Here is a 13,555-nt window from a genome sequence, read left to right on the forward strand (position 1 = left end):
AATAAAATGGGATGGAAGACTGTAAGGGAAACAAATGAACTGTACCATGTCATTGTGTTTGTTCTGAGGAAAAGACTGAGAATTACAGCTACTGTTGGCAAGCACACGGGGTTCATCCCTTGTGTTTTGAGACCTGCACTCTGGATAATTCATATCACAGCCCCCCTGGCACGTGGCATTGCTGTGCTGGCAGCTGGGTGTTTACTCCGTGTTCCTTTCCACCTCTCCTCTCAGACCAGGACATGTCTGGGGTGCTCTGTTTGTTCTGCTTGGGCATCCCTGGGAATGGCAAAAACGTTCTGAAATCATGCTGCACCTCTCAAGGGACACATTTCTGTAGGAAACTCCCTCGGTGAATCACAATGCAAGGTGAGGGACTGGGTCCCGAAAAGAATTACCAGGATTGAATCAAGTTATTCCTTAATGAGAATGGAGAAGTCTCAGTCAGGATTCTGCATAAAACAGCCAAACAGCTCCCCAGTGCAGGAAGGGACAGAGGAGGAAGGAGAAAATCTCTTGTCCTGTCTAAGATGAAAAATGAAAGATGTAAAAATCAGTGCTGTTTAAAATTTGGTAAATGGAATATAATCAGCCCTCACAAAGCATCCTCTGTTCTCCTCAGCGCTTGCAGGCACAGAACAGACTTGGCAACTGTCCCCTGCATGAAATAGGAAAGGTTTAAATGCTTGTGTAAGCTCTTCAAACAAAATAGCTCTTTGCAGTTAAAACACTGTTCTCTAGGACACTGTATCTGGGAAATGTGAAACTGTTTCTCTGGGTGTTCACCGTGGGTTCATAGCCACGTGTGAGTGGGGTTTAGAAATCTTTGTGGTACAGGGGATTTTTTTGCCATTGCAAAGGGTTTTCCTCTAGGGGATAAATTTAATATAAAAGGGATTCCTGACACTCATGATATTTTCCCCTCAGAATCAAATCAAATTGGCTGGTGGATGCAGGCTTGGACTGGTGACAGACCAGATAAATCCTCCCCTGCCTGCAGACTGGAGACAGGAATACTTTGTCTCATCAGTAGTTACAATTTGACTTCAGTTTTGCTTTTTTTCTCCACCAATCTCAATTTGATTGGAATTTCTGAAGTCACCCCGGGTGAGTCAGATGTGGTCAGGCCAAAGGAAGCTCTTGAATCGTTCCTAAAAGTGGGAAACCATGAGTCAGTTCCGAGGGTGAAGCGCAGTGAGGTACAAAGCAGCACAGACCTTTGCAGGTTCGGTGGGAGGGAAGGAGCCCAGAGAGCCCAGGCTGGAGATGTTGGATCGCAGGGCTCTGGTGGCTGCAGGACTGAGAGCTGTGCAGGTGCTGAGGCTGGGACACGTTTTCCACAGGCAGGACACAATTCCTGGCATTCACGAGCGTTCCTGCTGCAGCTGCATCGGCATGGGTGCACAGATTGCAATTAATGCCAGTGCTTCCCCCCGAGTGCTGGGCAAATCTGTGCTCCTGGCACAGGGAGCAGTCACTGCTCAGCACCGAGGGAAATCCTGTCCTGCAGAGAGCCCGGGAACAGCAGGGCTTCATCCAGCACAGTGACACAGCAAAAGTCCTGACAAATGGGCTTTGGTTTTGGATGGTGCTCCCTGTCCATCAGCACGGGCAACCACGGGACATTGCTGAGTCAAGAGGAGCTGCTGCAGTGCAGAGCAGGCTCTGGGAGCGGGGCTGCAAAATCAGCTGAAAGTTCCTCATATATAGGCAGGACCTCGGTGATAATTTTAATTTATAGCCAGGCAGGAATGTGCCAAGGCAAATCCCTTTCTTTGAGTTCCTTTCTCCTGATTCGTAGCCCATTGCTGCTGCCTCATTACCCCCCTGGCCTCTGGTGGGGCAGTAAATCTGGAGGCCTAATGGTGCACAGGGCCCTTGGAGGACAGCCCTGCCTTTTCAAATATTCATTTCTATGCGGATCAGGGATGTCCCAGTCTGGCTGTAATCAGGGGAAGAGGGAAGGAGACAAATAATCACTGAACATGACTGTTTGGGGAGCAATTCCTGTCAAAAAAACAATCAGCAGCAGAGGTGGATGCGAGCTGGCCTTGCAGCCCCAAGCACGAGGAGTGATGTGGGTTTGCTTGATCCCTATAAACTCTAATTTGCTCCTTTCTTCACCCCAGCCAGCTGCTTCCCTCAGCTGGGCTGAAATGCCAGTTGTTCTCTGGGAGCAGGGAAAGGTGCCAGGCTGGGGGAGCTGCCCTTCTGTGCACAGGGACAGGGCACTGAGCACAGGATCCTGCAGGGCACCTCAGTCCCTGGGTGTTTTCTTGTTTCTCCAGCTGCTGCCAGCTGTGGCAGGGGTTGCATGGGCTGGGGCAGCAGCACAGCTCGCCTTCAGCTCAGAGCTTGGGTTATTCCAGGTGGAACAGACCTTTGGGCTATGAAATCAGTTTGCAACCCCTGAGAGCTGAGCTGATCCCAGACTGATCTCACCCAGCTTAATGAGCAGTCAGCAGGAGTCGTGGTCCCACTAATCCTGATTTAAATGTGAGTTAGAGCAGGACTTGGATTCCACATCTCCAGAGGAATCCCTTGTGCCATACAGACCTCATCAAAGTGTCCTGGGGAAAATGATTTTATCCCAGTTGTTGTGCGGTGTGCTGGCACAGGAATGTGGGGCTCAGGGGAGCTGAGGTGTCAGCTTCAGAACCTCACCCTGTGCTCAGTCCTGGGTTTTATTCAGAGGCACAGCTCCAGGCTAGGTTTTTCTTTATATTATCAGGATAACAGCACTAGCAAGGGTGTGTCCATCCCTTCACCCTCAGCAGGCAAACTCTACAATTTTCCCTGAAGAGGGATATTTAAACATTCATATGATAATGAAGAAAAGAACCCAACCATACAAAATTTATAAAAACTCATATTTGGCCCTGTGTGAAAAAATAATCTACAGGCCACACAACTGCAGGGCTGGCTCAGCCAGGCAGTGTCACAGAGAGCTTTTTCTCTTTAATTTTTTATTTGGATCCTCTCTGTATGTAGGTCACAATGACTTAAAAGAGCAGGCACTGACCAGACAAAACCAAACCTCTCAGAACAAAGCCATTGTTGCAGAAGGAGGATTTTTTTTTTTCTCAAACAAGACCCTGAACTAGCTCTGAAGGATTGCAGCATCCCCTGCATCTCACTCTGCTGGCATTCCCATTCCCAGGATGGGCAGAGCTGGGCTGGCTCCTGCTCTGCAGCTGCCTCCTGAGCCTGAGTGCTGTGCTGACCCCGTGGAATCAGTCCTGGCTGCCTGCCCCTTCCTCAGGAACACAGGAGGGGTGGGAAGCCTCTCCCTGCAGCTCCCATCTCTGTGTGCTCCTGCTTTTTCCCAGTCCTTGACCACAGGGCTGGACAAACCTCTCCTGCTGCTCCTGGCCCTGTGAGCATCATTCCATGACCAATGGCCACTGCAGGGATTCATTCCCTGCTTCCTTGGGAGACTTCCTCCTTCATGCAGGGACACAAAGCCCAAACACCTTCCCTGAGCTGCTTTCCAGCTTTGAGGAGGGGAAGGAAAACAGATCCTGGGTTTGCCCCTGGCTCAGCCTGGTGCCAGCAGAGAACAGCAGGGAGTACCAATAACCTACAAGGTTTTATTTTGGGAGAGGAGGGGGAGGCAGCCAAAGGTTGGGGCTCGGCAGCTCCAAAAGCCCCAGCCAAAGAGTCTTAGTGAGCCCTGGACTGCAAACAATGCTGGGTGGCAGCAGTGCAGATAAAAATCCCCCCAAAACAGGGTATAAACAGGCCCTGAGTACAGATCACAGGCAGCAAAGCTCTGTAGAAATGCAGATTAAAACCAACAGATTCCCTTTGACTTCAAATCCCATATTGTGCCCCCAAATTTTGTATCGGGGGGTTGGAAATAGAGGGTCCTTCCAACCCAAATCAGTCTGTGATCCTGTCATCCTGAATTTTGTAAATGTGGAAAATGCAGGGAGAGCTGAGGTATTTTGGTTTCTTAACCTCTCCTGCCTTTTAGGGCGTGAGCTGCAGCTTTTTCCCTGGAATCCCCAGGGGAGGGTTCAGCAGCTCGGAGCTGACACTGGATGGTGCTGTGGCCCAGCACAGGTGAGCTCACCTGGCTGCCAGACAAATCCTGCTGCTCCTGGAACCACCAGGGGAACCACAGGGACAGCCAGGAGCCTGCAAAGCTCCTGCCATCAAATCCTTTTCAAAAGCAGATTTTGCAAGAGCATTTTGTGCCCGAGGAAGCTGAATTTTGGGAAGTTGGCTCCTACCCAGTCACGGAGGTTTTAAGCACCCCAAGAGTGACTTGTGCATGTTTCCAGTCTGAGCCATTTGGAAGACAAGTTTAGGTTAAAAATCAAGTTTTAGAAAATAAACAAATTTCCAGGTCACAGAATGTTCTGAGTTGGAAGGGACCCACAAGCACCATCGAGTCCAACACTTGAGCCCATGCAGGGACTGAACCCACAAACCTGGTGTTCTCTGCACCCTGCTCTGACCAACTGAGCCCATCTACCACTTTTTAGGGGCTTTTTGGCCCCTGATGCTTTCCCATTGTTTAGGAGGGAAACAGCTGTTGTTTGGCTCTCTGGAGTAAAGCAACACTTAAGTAGAAGTTCAGATTTTGAAGTGCTTTCCAGATTTTTCTTCTGATTCTGGAATGAGTCTTTAAGAGAAATGTGACTTATTCCAGGGTTTGAGAAAATCACAGCTGTTACCAACCCAGTCTCATTTTCCCACTTTTCCATCAATGTTATTTGATTAATAAGAGCCAACTTAGTGCTGAGCAACTCAGGAATAAATCAAACTGTAGAAGAAGGACACCAGATGTAATAAAAGCAGTTTCTGAAACAAGGACATGCAAAGATCTGCTTGGTGTGGGGCTGGGGAAGGAACAGCACGTGAGATGTGTGTATTTGCTCTGCCACAGAAGTATATTTTCTTCTCCTGATAAATGTATCCAAGGCAATATAAACAATTTCAAAGAGCTGAAAGTATGCAGCGAGATGTTGCTGTGGATCACACACATCAAAGCAGAGCTGAGGCCCAGAAGAGGTTTTCTGTGCAAAGAAAACTGCCTTTTCTTGTATTCCAAGGAAAGAAATCCTTCTCTGCTTCTCAGACTCTGGCTGTCCCTGCACACTTGACTTGGATCAGTATTTTCAGTGGGGCACTTACTAAACACTGCACTGGCATAAGAAAAATGCACTCAAATATTGGTTTCTCCTGCTTGCCTTTGAGATGATTTCAGATGAAATCCCTCTTGGGTTGGTTCCTGGGGTGGTTTCTCCCCAGCTCCAAGCAGGTGCTGCTCCACCTGAGCCTTGTCCCAGGGAAGAGAGAGCAGGAAAGATTTCAGAGGGTGACACAGAGAGGAGGGACTTGGGAATACCAAAAGGTCAGCTGCAAACCAGATGTGCCCTCAGAGAAAGAAAAGAGCAGCGTTTGAATTGAATGTTCCTGGCCAGAGCTTTGGGAAGCACAGCTGAGGGAATGCTCTGGAGCAGCAGGAGTTCTCTGGATGCCACAGCCATGTGAGGAAATCCCTATTAGATTCCCTGGAGGAGAAGTTTCATTTGGAGCTGTGTTATCTGATGTGTCAGCAAGGACAATCACACAGATATTATCAAGTAATAAAATCTTTACAACACAGCCCATGAACTGTGCAGATAAAAGGGGTGGCTTTGGGGTTTGTTCAGAAAAGTCCAGAAGAATTGCAATGATTCCTGTCTTTAGGGCTGTCAGTTATTAACTTAATTAGAACTTTAGACATTTCTATATAAGAAATCCATAGAGAGATAATCTTTAACTCCAATTTTTGACCAGAAGACTCTGCAGATCAAGTTGAATTAGAGCTTCCTTTTTAGCAACCTTTGAAATATTGTCTATATTAGACTAAAACCATTGGAGTTCAAAATATTCCACAGTGGCCATTAATCCAAGGATGATACTTCAAAGGAATCTGAGCAGTTTTGTGGGAGCCAAATTGAGAGCAGCCAAAATTAGTCTTCCTGTGCCTTTTCAGGATACACAAATCCAAACTGGCTTAACACAATTCAAGTTTTCTATTGTAGTTGTTAAAAATCAAGATAGCTTCCCATTTCTGCTGTGCATCCCCAACCCATTTAACTGGATAGCACTGATAACGTTTACTACAGGGTAACTCATTAAAGGGAAGACTCTTGGAGAAAGGAGGGAATTAAATTCCCAGGAAGTTGTGGTACCAGGTACATTTTCCCCAGGTTTAGTTTTCTGCCCCTGTAATTCCCAGCCCAGACCTCAGCAGTCCCCCTGATGTTCCACTCAGAGATCAGGAACTCCAGTGGGATCCAAGCTCTTCCTACAGAGGCTCTGCCAGCCTGTGCAGCCTGGATGAATCATTTGGTTGTCTTGTTTTTCTAGAAATTTCTTTTCTGGAGATCCAGACACACTGAAGGTTCTCCTGATGGAGTGCTGTCACACAAAATAATTGAATTTTCTTTTAGGGAGTCCCCAAAACACGGGACTTTTGGAAGATCTGTGCCCTCCTCCTCTGCAGGTGTCTCCAGGTGAGCTCCTGTTTTTCCTGGTTTTGTTGGGCAGATCCACATCCCCTTTGGAGCAGGGACAGGCTCTGTGCTGTGCCACCTAGCAGGGGCATTTCTGTGCAATCCTCGAGCTCTATCCAAGCCGTGTAATAATCGAGCCCCATTCTGGTAATGAATTGTCTGCTCTTTAGGGCTGGAGAGCAGCAGCACCTCGGACCCGACTAAACGGGCACTTAACAAGGCCGAGCTTACAGGACTCCCCTGAAACTACCCAGCACATTAACGCCAAATGAGCTCATCCTGAATTCATTAGCAATGATTACTCTGAGTACCAGAGGAATTAAAATCATTAGCATTTCCTAAGGAGGGCTGCCACGGCTGGTTCGGGGCTCCACAGGCTTTCCCCAGCAAGTTCCATTCGGGGGAGTCATTAACTGGAGCTCTGTGGTCACTGGAGACTTCCCACTGATATTTTGAATCTGTACTCCCAGTTCAGTTTCAATCCAGCTCTAAAAGCACTTCAAAGCCCGGCACTGCCTGGTTCAGTCACTGCTGGAATTACCTCCCTTATCCTCGTTTTGTCTCCGAGTGATTCTCCCTGGCTTTCTGAAAGGTTAATAAACCTGGGAGGCTGCTGGGAGCCACCCAAGGGCGACGGGGACTCCACAGACAAAAGGAATGCAAAAACGTTGTGTTATTATTTTGTGCAAGCAAATTCTCAAAGTAAAGATTTCCAAGGCTTTGATTTGGCTCCTTGAAGCTCCCTCTGTTCCCAGCAGCATTTGAAGGCTTGGCTGTTTTGCATATCAGAAGCAGCTGATTCGGGAGGCAGAGGGAATTCACTGCTCACTTTGGATGACCTTTTCCTTTGGGGATGAGCTTCCACAAGAGTTTTACTTCTCTGACAACTTATTCCTGTTCACTGTCTCCAAATGCTGCACACTTGGAATTTACATTATCCTGGTACCTCCAAATGCAGCGCTGAGCTTCTCTGCATAACTGCTCCTCGTAACCAGCAGAATCATACTGTGGGGTTATGGAATCTCCTATCCATGTCTGTATGGAGCTGTCAGCAATTCTGTATCTCCTCATGGGGCAGCTATCGATATAATCTGATCTTTATGAAGAGGGTGCATAAAAGCTCAAGTACTGCTCATATAATCTGATTGTCTCCTTCAATTCACAAAGGACTGGGCTGCTTTCCTTATCCAATTTGATCTCTCTCCCAAAGTCCCTGTGGTGTTACTCTGCCAGTGGAATTGTCCCTGTAAGTTTTATGTGAGCAGGAGAGTTTATGGCTTGAGTTCATGGACCTCCTTCCCAAGGTTGTGCAGATCCTTCTGGAACAGAGCAGTGATTGAGGCTTCCATGGCTGTGCCACCCCTGCCCTGCTCCCTGTGCTCTTTACAGGTGGGGCCTCAGCACTGGGGTCCAGCTGGGAAAGGAAGTTTCCTTTAGTTCTGTTCAGCAACCTTGGGATTAAGCTGAAAAGGTTTTAATTAACAAATTAAGTGTCAAACATGTTTTCAGGATAGTCAGAGTCATTTCACAGCCGCTTTTAAATCAAAAGTGTAAAGGAAACTCTGGTGGCGACACAAGTTTTCCCAAGGTCTTTTTCTGCAGAGCTTAGAAGCAGTGCATGGTCCATTTTTATTTTACTTTTATTCCATCCTGAACGCAAAAACAGTGAAATCTTAAAAGAAAAAATACATCATTTTGTTGAAATCTGTACTAAAGGAAAACGGAGCCCTTGGCCTTGATTCCCGCTGATCTCCAGGTTATTGGCAAGGATGCACAATCGCCTGATAACCTTGATTGTCACACAGGTCGATAGCATGGCTGTGACTCACGGGGACCATAAAGTTTTTCTTCCAACGGGTGTGGGCCAGGTGGGCTGAGAGCTTGGGCTGCTTTATAAAGCCAGGGCTCAGCCCAGCTGATCCAATCTGCTCTGATCCAACTGCTGTTCCTCTTGCCCAGGCTCATCCCAAGGGAACAATGGCATTCACAGGCAAATACGAGTTCGAGGGTGATGAGAACTACGATGCCTTTGTGCAGAAGATTGGTGAGTCTGGCAGGGGTCAGGCACGGGGCATGGATTGGATCAGAATCCTGGGGAAAGGCTGGGAGAGCTGGGATTGTTTAGCCTGGAGAGGAGAAACTTCAGGGTGACCCAGTTGTGGTCTCCCAGTGCCTGAAGGGGCTACAGGAAAGATGGATGGAGAAAGACTTTACAAGGAATGAGTGACAGGACAAGGGGGGAATGGGATATTAGGAAGAAATCCTTCCCTATGAGGGTGATGAGGCCCTGGCACAGGTGCCCAGAGAGGCTGTGGCTGCCCTTGGATCCCTGGAAGTGTCCAAGGCCAGGTTGGACAGGGCTGGGAGCCACCTGGGATAGAGGAAGATGTCCCCCATGGCAGGGGGTTGGATGATCTTTAAGGTCCCTTCCAGCCCAAACTGTCCAAAGATTCTATGATTCCATGTTCATCCAGTTAAAAAGCAAGAGCAAATGTAAGAACAGGTATGTGCAGCTAAATAGCAAGGATCCAAGATTCCACACATGAAATTCCAAGTATTGCATGTATAGGTTAAGGAGAAGGGAATCTTTTAAGTCCTTTGCACTTTTTTCCTATGTATTGTTTCTTACGGAACAGAATGCAAGATTTATTTTAGCAAATATATTAATGTACTAAAATATTTCTTTATGTCAGTAATTTCAACTCAGAGCTTTGATGCTGCAACAAAATTAAAAATAACGAATTAATAACAAATCAGATGCTCTGAGAACAAGCACACCACTACCACCCTCCAGTTTAAATTCAGCTTAGATTTGATAAACTCTGTGTTTTTATTGTTTAAGGTCTCCCCAGTGACAAGGTTGAAATGGGAAGGAACTGCAAGATTGTGACTGAGGTGGTGCAGAATGGGAATGACTTCACCTGGACTCAGCACTTCCCAGGAGGCCGCACCACAACCAACACCTTCACCGTGGGCACTGAGGCAGACATGGAGACCATGGGAGGAAAGAAGTTCAAGGTAAATTCATGGAGCTCCTCAGCTCCCCAGCCTCAGGTGGATTTGGATTTAGGGTGAAAAGCAAACCTAGTGAAGGTGTCCCTGCCCATGGCAGAGGGCGGAACATGAGAGGCTCTAAGGCCCTCTCCAACCCAGACCATCCTGGGATTCCCTGATTCCATCACCACTGATTCCTGGGCTGCCTGCCAAGATCATTTTCAGAGCTGTTAATGAGCAATGTGGAGATCTGGAACCTGCAGGAACTGGGAGATGAACAAGTGTCTGTTAAAATTATGAGCATTGAAGAACTAAAGCCCATGGATTTTAGCCCCGTGCAGTGCACAACCTCTGCCTCATACACTTCCAGCATCAGGTGTGCAGGTGTTTCCAGAATCTGGTGACAGAAATTCCAGCAACCCCAGCAACAAAAAAACCTTTCTATCTTACAGGCAACTGTCAAAATGGAAGATGGGAAACTTGTAGCTGATTTCCCCAACTACCGGCACACTGCAGAGATCTCTGGGGGGAAGCTGGTGGAGGTGAGTGCTCAAAGATCCAGGGCAGCTCATAAAAAAGCAGAGAAAATCCTCAAAATCTAAAGTTTAGGGAAAAAATCTTAAAGACAGGCTCTGAGCCATCCCCAGGGCTGTTGCCCTGGGACTCTGGAGCTTTGATTACACTGCTCAGCCAAAGTTCTGGTTTGTTCTTTGTTCCAGATTTCTACTACTTCTGGTGTAGTCTACAAAAGGACCAGCAAAAAGATCGCCTAAGGCAGCAAGAGCAGTCTCTTCCAGGGCACTGAAAGCCAACAATAAAATAAATAAAGTTCTGTCTTTGTCTCTTTCTTGGTATTATAAACATCCTCATGTTAATGCTTACCCCATTCCTAAATATCTGACAGGGGTGGAACAAGATGAGATTTAAGGTGCCTCCCAACCCAAACCCTTCTGTGACTGATTCTCTGCTCTGAGGGACATCAGTGGTGCTCAGAGCACCACTTTGTGCCCTGAGAGGAGCCCTGAACCCTAAAAACAAGACCTTTTAGTCACTTCCTGTGCAGACCAGATGCCTTTGCTGCTAGAACTGCCTTGTTGGGGCAGGGAGGGACTTTTACAACTCCAGCTAACAAATTCCTCGCTCTGAACTGGCTGGCAAATCCCAATTCCTTTAACAAGGATTATGCTGGGGTGTAGGGAAGGAGGCCCAGTGACAAACTCCAGCATCAATAGCACTTCCCAGCTCAGCTTTAGGAAATTACTGCTGGTTTCCATGCTTTATTATAACAATGCAATAGCCAAAGCACTCTGCACCAGTATTTGAGTTACATGTCCATGGCATGTTGGAATAGTCGTGGAATATATAACAGATGGCTTTGGGATGGAGACATTCATGAGGCTGCTGAAAGCCTAGTAGGTACTCTGGGGGTTTGATGACATCAAGGAAAAGTCTAAATTGCCCATACAGGGTGCAATCAACTGAAAATCCCATAGGCAAACATGGAATCATCTGATAATCCCAGACATGTCCCGTGTAAGGCCACACTGTTGGACTGAGGCCCAATTCCTATCTTCTCCCATAATTTCTCATCCTACACTTCATTGAGATAATCTTGGTCAGGATAAATCAAGAATCCAGTAAATAAGCTGTCTGTCCAGTAGGGATCATAAAAGAGCCCGTTCTGCTCTGAGTAAAAGATTTGCAGCCACACCTCATCCTCCTGCTTCAGTGCCAGGATGGTGGATCCAGAGGCCACGTCGTGGTTCCCGGTGTTGGCATCAAAAGTCTTGATCCGGTACTGGCCGTTGTGGACCAGGCCAATGGCCAGGTGCTTGTTGGCCAAGGTGATGTCATAGGTGAAGTAATAAATCCCTGGGATGCTGCAGATGAATTTCCCACTGGAAGCGTTGTAATGGCCTCCCTCGTTCATCAGGATCCTGTCAAACTTGATGGGCAGCCTCTCCCTGGGGTAGCTCTTGGACACTGCCACAGAGAAGGCAGACTTGGCCCTGCTGGCACTGCAGCTGCAGGGTCCCGGCAGCCCAGGCTCACCCTGGCTCCCTTTGGGCCCTTTCTTCCCCGGGGCCCCGATTTTCCCGGGATTGCCCTTTAATCCCTTGGGCCCCCGGGGTCCTGCCTTGCCAAGGGCTCCCGTTTTCCCCTTGGGGCCCGGCTTGCCAGGGTTTCCTGTTTTGCCTGGGGGACCTGGAAGACAAATGATCTTATCAGTTTTTCTTATCGCTTTTGAGGGAAAGACCTGATACAGCAGGGGGAAGGGGGTTAGAGCATTGCAGCAGGGATTTCATTTAGGAGGAAGCCATTGCTGGTGTGAGAATCCCAATGAAATCCCACTGGAGACTGGACATCTGTCCAGATTGACCAGCCAGGGTAGGCAGGGAGCTGGTGTGGTAACAGTGGAAATCTGTCCTTTCTAAGGACCAAAAGGCTGATTCCATGATCTGGCGTTTCTCGAGAAAAGGGAGGAATTAAAAGACAAGCTTTAAATGTTTGGGGTTTACAGAGTGGGGCAGGTTTGCAAAGCTTTCAGAGCCTCACTTTGAGCAGGTGAATACCTTTGATCTCACGTCTCCTTTTTTTTTCTTTGCCTCTTTTTTGAACATTCAGCATGAAACTGTTTAAAAACAAGGTAAAAGTAGATCTAGATGCCAGCCCAGCCCAGCTGGGGGATGAACCAGCAAACACCAGAGGCAGGGGCTGCCTTGAGATGGGAAGGGACTTGGGCTGGCAGTGATTCTGGCTCGGTGGTATCTGATATGAGCAAAATCTATGCAGTGTCTCTTGAGCTGCTGTAGCAAGAGCAGCTGGAAATGCAGCTGTGGCTGGAAATGTGCTCTCCAGATTCCCGGTTTGGGCAGGGAGGAGGGAGGCAGGCGCAGGCTGGGCTCGCTGGCTTTGCTGAGGCAGGAGTGCTCTCTAGTGTGGCAGAGGGAAATCACTGCTGTGCACAGGGCTGCTCCTGCTCCTCCTGACCCCGGAGGATGCAGAGCTCAGCCCCGCCTCAGCTCCGTTGTTCGCTCTGTGCCTGTCCCCTTGCAGTGCTCCGGGCAGCCCATCCTTCCTTTTCTCAGGTAGCTCAGGTTTTCCTGGGAGCAGGAACCAGAGACCAGCTCCTTGTCTCCTCTAGGGAGCCCTGAGCAGGGCAAACCTCACCGCGGCACAAAATGAAACCAACAGAACCCGCACGCAGCTGTCAGGACGGGATGCGAGTCCGGAACCCCTCGGAGGAGTGGGATCATCGGGAGGGCAGGCAGTGGGAATTCCTGGTGGAGTTTAGTTGTGAAGGGGCTGTTCAGCACAGCTCCCACCTTTCCACTGTAACCTGGGACACCTCTCTCTTACCTTCATCGCCGTGCTCGCCCTTGTCCCCGTCCTGGCCGTCCTTGCCATCCTTGCCTGGGAAGCCCATCCTGCCCACGGTGCCGGGAGTCCCTGGCACGCCGGGGGGCCCGGGGGGCCCTGGGGGTCCTGGCAAGCTGCAGGCCAGCTGGGCACCCTCCTGCAGCTCCCGCTTGGCAAAGCCCCCCAGGATGTGGTTTGCCACGCAGGGCACGGTCCAGAGGAGCAGCGCAGCAGAGATCATGGCACAGCCTGCAGGGAGGAGATGGGATACGGGAGCAGCTGTGGGCACCACTGGCATGGGCTGCTGTGGAAACTTGCATGGAAATGGGAGATTCTTTGGCTCCTCTTGGCAGGGTGGGGGAGCTGTTTGCTTTGGTGTGATGCGATTCCAAGGACTTGGCTCATGGAGTTTTCTAGGTCACACCAATATTTTTGTCAAACTTACTCTTTCCCAAGTCTGTATCCGTGGCCATACCCCATTTCGTTTTGCTCTTTTCCCCCAAAACAGAAGGAGCAATGCAGAGGGGTGCAGAAAACAGCTCCTTGGGACCAGGGGAGTGGAAGAAGGAGAAGGGTTTGGTGTGAACAACCCCAGCACGACCTGCCCGTGGTTGACTCACCGGGGCTTCTTCAAAGCACAAAACCCATCACGTGAAGAGAGGCTGGGCAGGCTTTGGGCCAGGCCTTAG

At 48.9% G+C, this 13,555-nt stretch overlaps 2 protein-coding genes across 2 annotated transcripts; one reads left to right on the forward strand and one right to left on the reverse strand.

The window, feature by feature from the left end:
- Nucleotides 1–8,459: 8,459 nt before the first annotated feature.
- Nucleotides 8,460–10,279, forward strand: FABP6 (fatty acid binding protein 6). The gene is made up of 4 exons (XM_062502515.1): nt 8,460–8,556; nt 9,355–9,530; nt 9,959–10,048; nt 10,226–10,279. The coding sequence occupies exons 1-4, from the start codon at nt 8,490–8,492 to the stop codon at nt 10,277–10,279; spliced, it is 387 nt and encodes a 128-aa protein (XP_062358499.1). The 5' UTR covers nt 8,460–8,489.
- A 763-nt stretch (nt 10,280–11,042) lies between these two features.
- C1QTNF2 (C1q and TNF related 2) lies at nt 11,043–13,339 on the reverse strand. The gene is given in 4 exon segments (XM_062502358.1): nt 11,043–11,711; nt 12,867–13,122; nt 13,125–13,300; nt 13,303–13,339. Coding segments are annotated over 4 exon segments (1,083 nt in total). The 3' UTR covers nt 11,043–11,097.
- Between the last annotated feature and the right edge of the window lie 216 nt (nt 13,340–13,555).

This window comes from Cinclus cinclus, chromosome 14 (genome assembly GCF_963662255.1).
Source record: "Cinclus cinclus chromosome 14, bCinCin1.1, whole genome shotgun sequence".
Classification (NCBI taxonomy): Eukaryota; Metazoa; Chordata; class Aves; order Passeriformes; family Cinclidae; genus Cinclus; species Cinclus cinclus.